A 13,836-nucleotide genomic window follows, 5' to 3' on the forward strand; every position below is an offset into this window, starting at 1 on the left:
GAGGTGGGAGGCATCACACGTGTAAGATTCCAGGCATGAGGTGTGAGGTGTGAGGCAGCAGATATGAAGGGGGAGGTACCAGTTGCGAGGTAACAGGTTTGAGGTGTGAGGGACCATGAGGTCTTTGGGAAACACCTGGGTTCTAGGTCACAGAAACCAGATGCCGAGGGCCCACATGTCCCGAGTCCTTACGTGCTGTGAGGTCCAGGCCTCGCATCCCACCAGCCTTGGTTCGAATCCTACCACGTACAATCCCCTGGGCACCACCTGGGGCCACTCACAAGCACAGAGCCAGGGCGCGGCCCCCAAACCAGGGAAATGGCAAGACCCAGTTTTTGGTTGTTGGTTAAGGCTGTGTGCTGAGTGGGCCGTGCTGCTGCCAGTCGGACTGACGGACTCTTACCACTGTCTGTCGCTCCCTGTATTCCCCGCTCCTGCCCCCAGTAATTTGGGCCATCCAGAAGCTTCTCTTCCCTTCACGGTAGCTCCCCACTTTGGGGCAAATCCCTTGGATCCGTGGTGTCCCTGTTTCCCCAGGGTCCCTCTTTGAGTGTTTAGTCATCCCTGATCTTAACTGAATTTTATTTAGTTTTTTTTTTTTTTTTTGCCACATCTGGATGTGCTCAGGGATCACTCCTGCGGTGTTGGGGCTCGAACCCTGGTTGTTGTGTTCAAGACAATTGCCTTACTCGCGGGACTGTCTCTCCAGCCAGTTCTCTAAGAGTCTGTCGCTTCTGTGCCTGTTTCCCTGCTGGGGTGACTCCCTTTGGCCTCTCCTTCCCCTCCCGGTTTCCTCCCAGGGGAAACTGCCCCAGACTCTCTGCTCTGTTGGCGGTGGGGACAAGCCCCGGTGTGTGCCGGCTCGTGGGCAATATCAGGCTCCTCACTCCCGGAGGATGCATGCCCTCTGAGACTCAGTTCACACACCGGTACCTTCCCATGCCCGGGCAGCTGCTCACGCGTCTCTGTTCTCCTGCACAACTGTGGGCACGGGCGGGAGCTTTGCTGGGATGTGTCCAGGAGCTTCCTGGACTCTGTCCATCCCCCTCACCCCCGGGGTCTTTGTCTCTTCCCAACCCCCTTTGTGGCTCCGTTCACCTCCCCTCACTGGGGCCAGCTGCTGGCGTAGGACGACAGGCGTGCGCCAGGCCCTGACGGACCAAGCCGCAGCTCTGCGGGGAGGTGGCATCTGTTTTCAGCATCTGAGTCAATTTTACAAAGTACAAATAGGCCTTCAGCAGGAATGAAGGTCTTGGCAGGTGCCCGGCAAGCTGGAGTAATAACTCTGAGGTCCTGGTTCCAGGCCAGTGAGAACTCACTGCCTCTCCCTCCCCAGGGCCCGTGGAGCTCGGCTGGCCTGGAACTTGCTGGAATTGGCACATATAAGAGTACAGAATCTCTTTGGGACCCAGGCCGGGTTGAGGTGTGTGTGGTGGGGGAAGGGTCGGTGAGGGCTGGCACGTGGGAGCTACGTGAGGTGGGCGCAGACCCCAGCCCCTCTGCTCTTTGCACCTGAGCCCCGGTGTGGGTCTGAGCGTTTCTAGACTCATCGTTCCCAGCTGTAAAGTGGGAGGCAGGAGGGCCGCCCTTCCTGGGAGCAGGCGGGGACACACAGAAGCTCACCCCCGCTGAGGCCCGAGACCAGGAGTGGGTTCAGTCAGTGCTTCCTAGCAGCTGCTCCAGTACAGAGGGTGCAGCCCTCGCCTTGGACGAGGTTCCGACCCCACCCTCGAAGGTTGGGGATGATCCCTGAGCACTGAGTCAGGAGTAAACCCTGAGCACCTCTGGGTGTCGGTATGTGGCCCCCAAACCCAAAACCAAAATGAGGAATGGAAGAATAGAAGCTCCTCGCCATCTCCCGGCCCTGAACAGGAGTTTTTGTGCCCGTTTTGCGGAAGAAGAGCCAGAGGGTCTCAGAGGTGAAGGCCCTTTGCACAGGGCCAGACTAGGGACTGGGCTGGCACCGAGATGGAGCCGGAAGAGGGAGGGGCGTTGTCCAGGGTCCGCACAGCCTTCACGGAGAGTGACTCCTCTTCCTTCTGCAGCCTCGTGCGGCCTCCTCCCTAGTGACGTGGGTCTGCAGGACACTTAGGGGACCGTGGGGAGGCTTCTCAGGACAAGGAGGCTGCATGCCGCAGGCCACGGGCAGTCGTGCGTGCGGGTACAACTGGGTGCTGCAGGCTCTGTGCCCGCCTTTCACAGCCAAAAAGCTGCACGTTGTGAGGCAGGTGGTACCGAAAACCCCGCTGACAAGGCCCGGCGTGACCCTGACTGGGTCAGGCCATGCTGTTCCTGTCCTCTGGGGCCCAAGTCCTGCCTTGATGGCCCGAAGGGCAGAGGGTGTGGGGGCTTCTCCCAAAGAGACAGGGAGCTGCTTGTCAGCATGTGTGAGGGACACACAGGAGAGCCCCTGTGTGCTCAGAGAACCCAAGGATTGCGGAGAGCTGAGCTCTGCAGAGCCCCGAGTACTTCAGAGTCCTGGAGTACCTGAGCATTGCAGGGATTTGGGTATTGCAGATACCCAAGTACTGCGGAGTCCTGAGTGTTGCAGATACCCAAGTATTACGGATCCCTGAGTACTGTGGATCCCTGAGCCTTGCCGAGCTATGCTGCCACAGCATCGAGAATATTTCGAGGTGCCTGCCCCGAGAGCTGGAAGGCTTCAGTTCCATTCTCTGCCATGAGGAGCTCGTCATCTCCCAGAGCCTCTGGTTCCCCTTCTGTAAAACAAATATATAGTTTTTTTGTTGTTGTTCTGTTTTGTGTGGATCGTGAATGCCCTCCCTGCGGTACTCTCGCTCCAGCCCCTCAACCCCCTGGTTTTGGTGGGTGCCGATCCCAGGGGCACGTGATCCCCCCGGAAATGCTGGGCACCCTGGACATTGACCGGGTGTGGACTCAGTGATAGAACCCAGTGGCAGCCCGGGGAGGGGGGTGCTCAGTGGCTGGCCCCCGCCTGTGTGAGCTTTCCTGCCAGTCTGGCCTCATGTCGGGGTGAATGGGGGCACTGTGGGCCGGGGCAACTGGCACGGACGCTCTCCGACTCAGTGCAGGTCTGTGCCGGATGTCCCAGGCTGAGGGGGCCCGAGAGCTTTCTGCGTTCCATCGAAACTGCATGTGGTGGTTTGGCCTTTGACTCGTGCCTGGCTCTGAGCTGGGCTGGGTTCTGTCCTGGGGAGTTGCCTCCCCCGTCGCCCAGCCTTTACCTCAGACTCTGTGTCGTCTCATGCTTTCCAGACTCTGCCTTTGATGCATTTTCCTTCTCCCCCTTTAAAAAATTTTATCACAGGTTTACGACAGTATCTCGCCCGCACGGCAGAGCCTGGCAAGCTCCCCGTGACGTACTCGATATGCCAAACACAGTAACAACAAAGTCTCCAATGGAGACGTTACTGGGCCCGCTCAAGCAAATCGATGATCAACGGGAGGACAGTGACAGTGACAGTGACAGGAATTTCGTGGGGATCATCCCACACTGTTGCATTTCCTCATGTTCTAGCAGCCAGCATCGTCTTGCTGCGTCTTGGCACTCGTTTACCAAGTTTCACCAAGCCTCAGGATCTGGTTTTGGAGTTGGGCCACACCTGGCAGTGCTCAGAGCTTACTCCTGGCTCTGTGCTCAGAGATAGCTCCTGGCGGGGCTCGGGGGCTGTGTCTGGTGCTGGGGATGGGACCCAGGTAAGGCGATGTGGAGGGTAAGTGCCTTCCACTCTGTTGTCTCTCCAGCTCTTCTTTCGGTTGTTTTATGCTCGATATTGTTCCCGGCGGGGCTCAGAGGACCTGATGGGGTTGTTTATGTTCATAATCAAGATTCACTGTGTTGGGTCTGGAGCAGTAACACCGCAGGGAGGGTGTCTGCCTTGCACACGGCCAGCCAGATTCGATCCCCAGCATCCTATCGGGCCCCCCGAGCCTGCCAGGAGTGAGCCCTGAGTGCAGAGCCAGGAGTGACCCTGAGTACAGCTTGGTGCAGCCCCCAAACCAAACAACAACAACAACAACAACAACAAAAGGACATACAACCCCTCAGTCACACACACACACACACACACACACACACACGTGCACATTCATGCAACCTTTCTGAGGGGGGCAGGCAACCGGTGGCCTTCGCTGGCCCTCGGAGGTGGGAGGGGCGCAGATCCCTGCGGGACCCCAGGGAGCCTGACCTCTGCCCTTTCCCCAGAGAGCTCCTGTGAGAACAAGCGGGCGGACCTGGTCTTCGTCATCGACAGCTCCCGCAGCGTCAACAGCCAAGACTACGCCAGGGTGAAGGAGTTCCTGGTGGGCATCCTGCAGTTCCTGGACGTGGGCCCCGACGTGACGCGCGTGGGCCTGCTGCAGTACGCCAGCACCGTCAAGAACGAGTTCTCGCTGCGCACCTTCAAGCGGAGGGCAGAGGTGGAGCGGGCCGTGCAGCGCATGCGGCGCCTGGCCACGGGCACCATGACGGGGCTGGCACTGCAGTATGCCCTCAACATCGCCTTCTCGGAGGCGGAGGGTGCCCGGCCGCTGCGGGAGCACGTGCCGCGGGTGCTCATGATCGTCACCGACGGCCGGCCCCAGGACTCGGTGGCCGAGGTGGCCGCCAGGGCCCGCAACACCGGCATCCTCATCTTCGCCATTGGCGTGGGCCAGGTGGACCTCGGCACGCTGAAGGCCATGGGCAGCGAGCCGCACGAGGACCACGTCTTCCTGGTGGCCAACTTCAGCCAGATCGAGTCCCTCATCTCCGTCTTCCACAACAAGCTCTGCGGTGAGTAGTGCCCGCTGGGGCCTACGGGGAAAGCTGGTCGACTGTCTGCCTCCCGGGAAGGTGCTGGTGGGGTGTGGGGCCGAGGGGACACGGCGAGGGGGCGGCGATGCCCGTGGAGAGAGGGAGAGCTGAGCGCAGAAGGAGCGTGCGGCCAGCTCCTGGGATGAGTCGCTGTGTGAGCTCAGCTCCCGCAGCAGAACCTGCCCTGGGCGCGCGCCAAGGACTTCTTCCCAGAATGCGATTACGGCTGGACCCCCCAGCCCCGTGGACGCTGGTTGAGAAGGACGCGAGGCTTGTGATGTGTCCTTTTTGGAGGTGCAGACATGCCCTGTTGTGCCCACGGCTCTCAGTGGCACCAGGGGTCTAGCCGGCGGCTCCCGAGTGCTCAGCCCTTTGAACCATCTTTGCTTGAAGAGTCTTAGTATGTTTTTTAAAATGCCTGTTGCGGAGAATGAGCCTCAAAACAGTAGAGGCGGGGCTGGAGCGATAGTTCAGCAGGAAGGGCATCTGCCTTTCATGCGCCTGACCCGGGTTCGATTCCCAGCATCCCATATGGTCCCTTGAGCACCGCCAGGAGTGATTCCTGAGTGCAGAGCCAGGAGCAATCCCTGAGCATCGCCGGGTGAGACCCAAAAAGCCAAAAAAAGAACCAAACAACAACAACAACAAAAGAACCCAGCAGAGGCTCCTGTAGCCAGGGCCATAGTACAGCAGGTAGGGCGTTTGCTTTGCATGCCACTGACCCAGGTTCGATCCCCAGCATCCTGTACAGTCCCCTGAGCCCGCCAGGAGGGACCCCTGAGTGTAGAGCCAGGAGGAAGCCCTGAGTGCCACCCAGTGTGCCCCCCGACAGAACAACAAAAAAACCAAACAGCAGAGACTCCGTTATGTCAGAACTCCCAAATGCAGAGATCTATTTTTTTTTTAAAGTGCCACAATGGGAAGAACATTTTTCTCTGCCTCTCATTTGGAAAATGGCTCAGAAGCAACATTTTCCTCAGTGCTCAGGGTTCGAGGCACAGCTAAGACTTCCCCGGGGTGGGCGCTGTACAGGGCTATGACTTCCAGTGACTGGAGGTACCGAGAGAGAGCGAGAGAGAGAGAGAGAGAGAGAGAGAGAGAGAGAGAGAGAGAGAGAGAGGTTCCCCAGCTGGTTGAGCTGTTTCATTCATTTCATTCATTTATCGTGGGAAACATGCATGCAGAGGTCATTTTGCTTTTTTATTATTATTTTGTTTTTGTTTTTGTTTTTTTGGGGGGTCACACCCGGCGATGCACAGGGCTCAGGGCTACTCCTGGCTCATGCACTCAGGAATTACTCCTGGTGGTGCTCAGGGAACCATATGGGATGCTGGGAATCGAACCTGGGTTGCCTGCATGCAAGGCAAACACCCTACCCATTATACTATCGCTCCAGCCCTATTACTATTATTTTTAAATTTATTTATTTATTTGGTTTTGGGGTCACACCCGGCGATGCACAGGGGTTACTCCTGGCTCTGCCCTCAGGAATTACTCCTGGTGGTGCGTGGAGGGGGGGGGGGCATATGGGATGCTGGGAATCGAACCCGGGTTGGCCATATGCTAGGCAAACGTTCTCCCCACTGTGCTATTGCTCTGGTCCCCCCTCTGCCCTCCAAGCATGATTGTATCTCCAGCTTCTAGCAACCTGCCAGGTACGAGCCCCCAGTGACCCCATTTATGGATTTAAATCCCAAGGCTGTTACAGAGCCTGACCGGTCTTTTTTTTTTTTGGCATTTTGGGTCACACCTGGTGATGCTCAGGAATTATTTCTAGTTCTGGCCCCAGCCCTGTGAGGAGTGATCCCTGAGTGCGGAGCCAGGAGTGAGCAAGGTGTGACACCAAGCCCGTAGAGTTACCCCCCAGACCAGGCCTTAAGAGCATCCCTGAGGCCAAAGCCCTGGGCCAGGCCTCCATTGACTGCACCCCATTGTCCTCAGAGGGAGTCTGGGTGGGGGGTGCTGGCGATGTGTCTGTTTGCTCCAAGGTGCCAAAACAAGTCCCATCGGTTCGAGCATTCCTCTGGGCGCCCCACGCCTTCCTTCACAAACATTTCCGAACTCTTGGGTTTCCTAATTAAAACTCCCCGGCCACGCCCACCAGTGGCTCAGCCCCTTGACGAGCAGCTCCTGGCCCTAGAGGCACAGCCTGGGCGGGTTCCAGGCCTGAACCTTATCTAGGGTTGCACAGCCTGAGGGAGGAGGGAGGAGGGAAGAGGGAGGACTCCCCTCCCCGCCCCTGGGCCCTGGGCCCGGCGCTCTTTAATCTCAACCTTTGCCCACCCTTGGGTGTTTGCGGGTGAAAGAAGTGATGTCTGACCATCAACGAGGGGCTGAGTTTTCTGGGGCGGGATGGGGGGGTGGCGGGGAACTAGGAATTGGACAGGAACTGGCCTCAGAATAGGGGGAGGGCATCGCCCCCCTGAGGTGAGGAGGCGCCCTCAGGATCAACCAGGCTTTCTCCAGGTCCCCCCTTCTCTGGGTCCCAGGGCTGAGAGCTCGGCCTCTGCCAGCACCCTCTTTTCTCAGCTCTGGTTCCAGGAAGGGGCGCTGATGGGCAAACCCCCAAGCAGGGCCACCACCTCCCGACTCAGTGGCCCCGCTAGTGACCGTGCCTTTGGATGAGAAGGAAGGGAAACTTCTAGAAAGCAGATGCGGGTCCTGAGACACCTCACACCCACTCTCCTCTGCTCTAGCCATAGACTGCTGTGTGTGTTCAGGGCCCCGGGCAGTCAGCCATGTGTGTGTGTGTGTGTGTGTGTGTGTGTGTGTGCAGGGCCCCGACAGTCAGACGTGTATGTGTGTGTGTGTGTGTTCAGGGCCCTGGGCAGTCAGATGTGTGTGTATGTGTGTGTGTGTGTGTTTAGGGCCCCGACAGACGTATGTGTGTGTATGTGTGTGTATGCCCAGGGCCCCGGACGGTCAGATGTGTGTGTGTGTGTGTGTGTGTGTTCAGGGCCCCAGACAATCAGACATGTGTGTGTGTGTGTTTGTGTGTGTGTTTTCAAGGACCTGGGCAGTCAGACACGTGTGTGTGTGTGTGTGTGTTTAGGGCCCCGACAGATGTATGTGTGTGTATGTGTGTGTATGCCCAGGGCCCCAGATGGTCAGATGTGTGTGTGTGTGTGTGTGTGTGTGTGTGTGTGTGTGTGTGTTCAGGGCCCCAGACAATCAGACATGTGTGTGTGTTTGTGTGTGTGTGTTTTCAAGGACCTGGGCAGTCAGACACGTGTGTGTGTGTGTGTGTGTGTGTGTGTGTGGTGTTTAGGGCCCCAGGCAGCCAGACATGCATTTTCTGCCCTTTGACTCTTTCCTGGATCTCAAGTGTCACACGCTCACCCATCCCACATCTTTCGTTGCCCCACTGGGCCCCCGTGACCAGCTGCGATTCCCCGCCCGGGCGTGGCTTCCTCTGCTCTCTCGGGCAGGGAAGGGGGGTCAGGGGAGTCTGGAGGAACTGAGATTCAGCCAGGATGGAGATGCCGGTGCTGCGCGTTCATGCCTTTAGGTAAAGAGCCACCACACTCGCGTTCCCACAGCCGTGCCTCCCCCTGGGCGCAGCCCCTGCCGGCTTGCATCCCTCTGCCTACATAGCTGCAGGGGCTTCCTTTGTCTGCTGGCCACCTGGGCCCCACTGACTGCTCGGGTCACCCCGCGGGACCTCGGGCCCTGTGCTGGGACCAAAAGCCCCGAGCAACTGCAGACGGCCCGGGTCCTGCGTGATGAGGGCAGTGGGCTGGAGAGATGAGAACATTCCAGGGTGCCAGCGAAGCCCAGACAATGCTTCCCCCCGTCAGACTGACTGTCCGGCATGGCCCCTTTCCTATTCTCCGGTGAATGTGAAGGCATGGGTCCGTGGTACTGCTGGTGGGTCACCAGCTTTGGTGCCAGGGCCTGACACAGTACCGCAGGTCAGGTGCTGGCCTTACACACGGCTGACCCTGGTTTGATCCTCGCCACCACAGAGTTCACCAACTCCTCCAGGAGTGAGTCCCGAGCACAAAGCCAGGGATAAGCCCTGAGCAGTGCTGGGGCATGACCTAAAAACCAACTGAGGGCTGGAGAGATAGCACAGCAGGTAGGGCGTTTGCCTTGCACGCGGCCGACACGGGTTCGATTCCCAGCATCCCATATGGTCCCCTGAGCACCGCCAGGAGTAACGCCTGAGTGCAGAGCCAGGAGTAATCCCTGTGCATCGCCAGGTATGACCCAAAAAGCCAAACAAACAAACAAACAAAATAAACAAACTAGGAGCAGGCCCCAGAAAAACCACTGCCTGTAGACTGGAGAAGGCGTGTTCGAGAATGTTTGTCAAGACCACAGACTGGGAGGTGCTCAAATGTTGACTTAGACCCCAGTGAGATGCTGACCCTAGTGGAGACCAACCCTTCCACGACCAGATAAAGCCATTCAAGGAGCTAGCGAGAGGTGGTGGGATGGCAAGGCCGAAGGTCCGTGTCAGTGAGGATTATTCGTGCTCGTGATTCCTGCAGTCACATGGACACAGCGGCAGTGGACGCTGGACCTCAGCTCCTGGGGAGAACCAGAGTGAGCATCCCACAAGCCCCAGACCACTACATTGCATCTGTTGGTGGTTACCTGATTCTGTTCCGTGTGCATGTGTGTTTTTTTTTTCTTTTTGGGTCACTCCTGGCAGTGCTCAGGGGTTTCTCCTGGCTCTTCACTCAGGAGTCACTCCTGGCGGTGCCCGGGGAACCATAAGGGATGCTGGGAATTGAACCCGGGTTGGCCGCGTGCAAGACAAACGCCCTCCCCGTTGTACTATAGCTCTGGCCCTGTGTATTTGTGTTGAAACACACAGACGTGGGGGCTGGAGTGATAGCGTAGCAGGTAGGGTGCTTGCTTTGCATAGAGCTGATCCGGGTTCGAACCCCAGCATCCCATATGGCCCCCTGAGCACCGCTAGGAATAATTCCAGAGCCAGGAGTAAGCCCTGAGCATTGTTGGGTGTAACCCCCAAACCAATCCAAATACATAGGCTTGGGGGTCAGAGAGATACTACAGGGATTAAGGCACTTACTTCGCATGCGTTTGGTCTAGGGTGCCAGGGATCAAATCCCCAGCCATTCACTCATCCATCTGTTCTCCCGTCCTTCCATCCTTCCATCCATCCATCCCCAGCCATTCTCCCATCCGACCAGTCTGGGGATTTGATCCCTGGCACCTGGATTTGATCTCTGGCACCCTAGATGGTCCCTTAAGTGCTCTCAGGAGTGACTCGTGAGCACAGAGCCAGGAGTAAGCCCTAAACATAGCTGGGTTTGCCCCTCCCCTCAAAAAAACCCAATAAATAAATACCAGCACAAGATTGATTCTCTGAAGTAGATTCATTAACACTGAACCCACAACCGATAGCACTACGATTCATGCTGAACGAAACTCACCCAACACACCTGCTTTCCCCAGGAGGCCTGTTCTAGCCTCCTTGCACATGGGAGTACCAGGCATGGACATGGACACAGACACGGCTCTTCACTGTGCTCAGGGCCATGGCAGACCGCAAGACCGCTGTGCACAAGGCACAGAATACTCCCCAGATGGCACGAGAGGGGCTCACAAAGGGGATTTGTTGGCAGCTGAGAGTGGCAGCGAGAAAGCAGAGTGTGGCCCGACCCAGTCTCGGGGGGGGGGGGCACAGGTGCTCACTCGACTCCAACTCCCACCTGAGCAAGTCCGTGAGTGACAGTGTTGATGTCAGGCTTACAGAGAATGGCAGTGAGGAGGCAAGTCTGTAAATAAAATATCTAAAACTGGTGAAATCACTTGAATCTCCACCCGCTTATGTCACTGACCCTGGAATGCCTCTTCGATTGTATGAAAGATCGTACGTAAGGATAGACAGTAGATGGAAGAATGGATACAAAGATAGACCAGCCCTTCCAGAGGGATGGAAGGGAGGATGGATGGGAGGATGGATGGATGGGAGATGATGAGAGGATGAGTGGAAGAATGGATGGGGATGGATGGATGGAAGGATGGATGGATGGGAGAATGGATGGTTGGGAGGATGGATGGATGGATGGATGGATAGGAGGATGGATGGATGGGAGGATGGATGGATGGATGGGAGGATGGATGGATGGATAGGAGGATGGATGGATGGGAGGATGGATGGATGGGAGGATGGATGGATGGATGGATGGATGGAAGGAAGGATGGATGGATGGGAGAATGGATGGTTGGGAGGATGGATGGATGGATGGATGGATGGATGGATAGGAGGATGGATGGATGGGAGGATGGATGGATGGATAGGAGGATGGATGGATGGGAGGATGGATGGATGAATGGATGGATGGATGGGAGGATGGATGGATGGAAGAATGGCTGGGGAAGGACGAATGGGAAAATTAATGGACGGGAAAATTGCTGTGGATGAATGGATGGAATGGATGGAAGGATGGATGGATGTGAGGATGGATGGATGGGAGGGTGGGTGGATGGATGAATGGATGGGAGGATGGATGAATGAGTAAGTGGATGGATGGAAAGAGGAATAAATAGAATCTATGATTCTATTTGAGTAAAACCCAAGTTGAAGATCAGCTTACCTAAGATAAATTCACAGAGCAGAAGAGTACAAAGGCCCCACTTTGAGCCCCACTACCGCAGTCACATGTGGAAGCGTTTCCTTCCTGGGCCCCTTCCCACCTTCATCATTTTGTTTTTCCCTTATTTTATACAAAGAGATGAAGAAAATGGCCCGTGGTCACAAAACCAGTTATCTATCTCAGTGAATTAAACATTATTCAATTTAATCTACAAATTTTCTTAATGTTATTTGTAACTTTATCAGGAGCTAAAACACACACACACACACATAAACTCTGATGATCTTTATAAATGGGATTGTTAGGAAACGAAATAGTTCCACTCCTTTACTTCTTGGCTGCCACATGTCTTCCTCAGAAGTAGAGACATGTGCATAAGATATGAGACCAGTTTCACCCAGGCTGTTTTCTCAGCCCTGGATTAATGGCATTGTTTTGAGCTCTTGAAAATCTCTTTTATTTCGCATTATAAAAATATATTTCTACATCTGGTTTTCTTTTTTGTTTATGAGGACACTTGCATAACTTGAGCTCTGTTTACCCTGATGCTCAAGAGTTTTAAATATGTTCAAGTTGCATCGTACAGGGTAAAGTCATAAATTAAGATCTAGGGGATAAAAGAAGTTTTATGAGCTCCAGAAAAACTGGACACCAGAGTCCAAATATCTGAACACAGGCGCTTCAGAAATGAAATGCAGAAATAGTTTAAATCGAAACCAAGATTAGGAAAACATAGAATGTATGAATGCATTTTCCACTACCCAAATTTTGTGTATGACCTTTGCAATATTAAAAAATTTACATTCTATGGGGCTGGAGCGATAGCACAGCGGTAGGGCGTTTGCCTTGCATGCAGCCAACATGGCGAACACAGGTTTGATCCCCAGCATCCCATATGGTCCCTCGAGCACTGCCAGGAGTAATTCCTGAGTGCATGAGCCAGGAGTAACCCCTGAGCATCGCCAGGTGTGACCCAAAAAGCAAAAAAAAAAAAAAAAATTACATTCTAAAGGAGCTGGAGCGATAGCACAATGGGTAGGGCATTTGCCTTGCACGCGGCCTACCCGGGTTTGATTCCCAGAATCCCATATGGTCCCCTGAGCACCGCCAGGAGTAATTCCTGAGTGCAGAGCCAGGAGTGACCACTGTGCATCGCCAGGTGTGACCCAAAAAGATAAAAAAATGTACCGAACAGTGTCATGGTAGATTGCTTTGTTCATTCTGCAATGTCTCAAACAACTGTTCCCTATACAAACACCACAAAGATGACAAAACCAAGACAGAAAGATTCCAAAGCTTCATGGTCTCTGGTGCTCCCATCGGAGGGCTCTTTTACCGATTGTTTTAGAAAACATCTTGGAGGCTCTCAACAACAAAACCCATCAATGCACTTAATTGCATGGCTGAAAAGGTTGATGATATAAGTCTAGTGAACAAGCAGCATTCCAGTGTATTTTTCCCCCTGGTCCGTTTTTGAATCCCGAAGAAAGATTGTCATCTTGGAGGCCAACACAGCTAACGAAGAGAGCAGCCTTGACTTGAACCCAAGAAGTCCCTCATTTCATAGCACCCGGTACCACATTTTATTTGGCGGCAAACACTTTTAGCCACCCTCCTTTGCCCCAGGACTCCCGTGGTCCTTGTCTAGTGGCTGCCAATGGCTTTTTTCTAGACCTTTGATGTACCAAAGGCTGGAAAGGGCCAGGAGGGCCAAATCAGATGCTGGCAGCTCTTTCCTGGTCCTGCCTGTTCCTTCCCAGGTGGGCTGGGGACGGTGGTTAGGGGGTGGGGGCTGCATTTCGTAGCTGCCTCGTCCTGGCCTTACTTGCGTCTCTCTCCTCCTTGGCAGTGGTCCACATGTGCAGTGTCCTGGAGCAGCCCTGCACCCACTACTGCATCAACACTCCCGGTTCCTACGTCTGTAGCTGCAGGCCCGGCTACAGCCTGCACTCGGACCAGAGGACATGCACGAGTAAGGGGGCTCGCCCATCTCTTCCGTCTCTGCCTGTCTCTGCTCTCTCTTCTCACCCAGTTCTTTCTTTTTCCCATGGGGCCTATCATCCTGATCTGGGGCCTTTCCCCAAGCGAGTCCACACAGCTCCTGGGCTGGCACAGAAGAGGCTGTCGGGAAGGTTCTAGAAGATTCTGGAAAAGTCTGGGAGGTCCCTTTTTAGAAATAGAGTTCATGGCTCAGAGACAGCTCAAATGACTTTGCACGTGGGGGCCCAGGTTTGCTCCCCAGCACCTTGGGGTCCTCTGAGCACTCCCAGGTGTGGTCCAACCCCGCCACCCCCAGGGAGAAAGAAATGGCCTTTTGAAGCTCAAGAGATTAATGATGACCTTTTCATCCACTGTCTATATCCCCGAGGAATTGTCTCTCTTTTTTGCAACCGGTGTGGCTCAAAACAGAAAAACTCACAGACTTCCTTATGTTGGCCACTCTCCCGCTGGCCCAGACACCGGCTAACGCTGAGCCAGCATGGGGTT

General features: G+C 55.2%; 1 protein-coding gene across 6 annotated transcripts in view; it reads left to right on the forward strand.

Annotated features, from left to right (window-relative positions):
• MATN2 (matrilin 2) overlaps nucleotides 1–13,836 on the forward strand; it is a 92,818-nt gene that overhangs the window by 19,782 nt on the left and 59,200 nt on the right. For all 6 annotated transcript variants that reach the window (XM_056124922.1, XM_056124923.1, XM_056124927.1 and 3 more), the window contains exons 3-4: nucleotides 4,187–4,756; nucleotides 13,199–13,321. In XM_056124922.1, the coding sequence (XP_055980897.1) occupies nucleotides 4,187–4,756; nucleotides 13,199–13,321 (693 nt within the window). The remainder of the gene's footprint in view (nucleotides 1–4,186; nucleotides 4,757–13,198; nucleotides 13,322–13,836) is intronic.

Source organism: Sorex fumeus, unplaced genomic scaffold, assembly GCF_029834395.1.
Source record: "Sorex fumeus unplaced genomic scaffold, SorFum_2.1 ptg000053l, whole genome shotgun sequence".
Taxonomy (NCBI): domain Eukaryota; kingdom Metazoa; phylum Chordata; class Mammalia; order Eulipotyphla; family Soricidae; genus Sorex; species Sorex fumeus.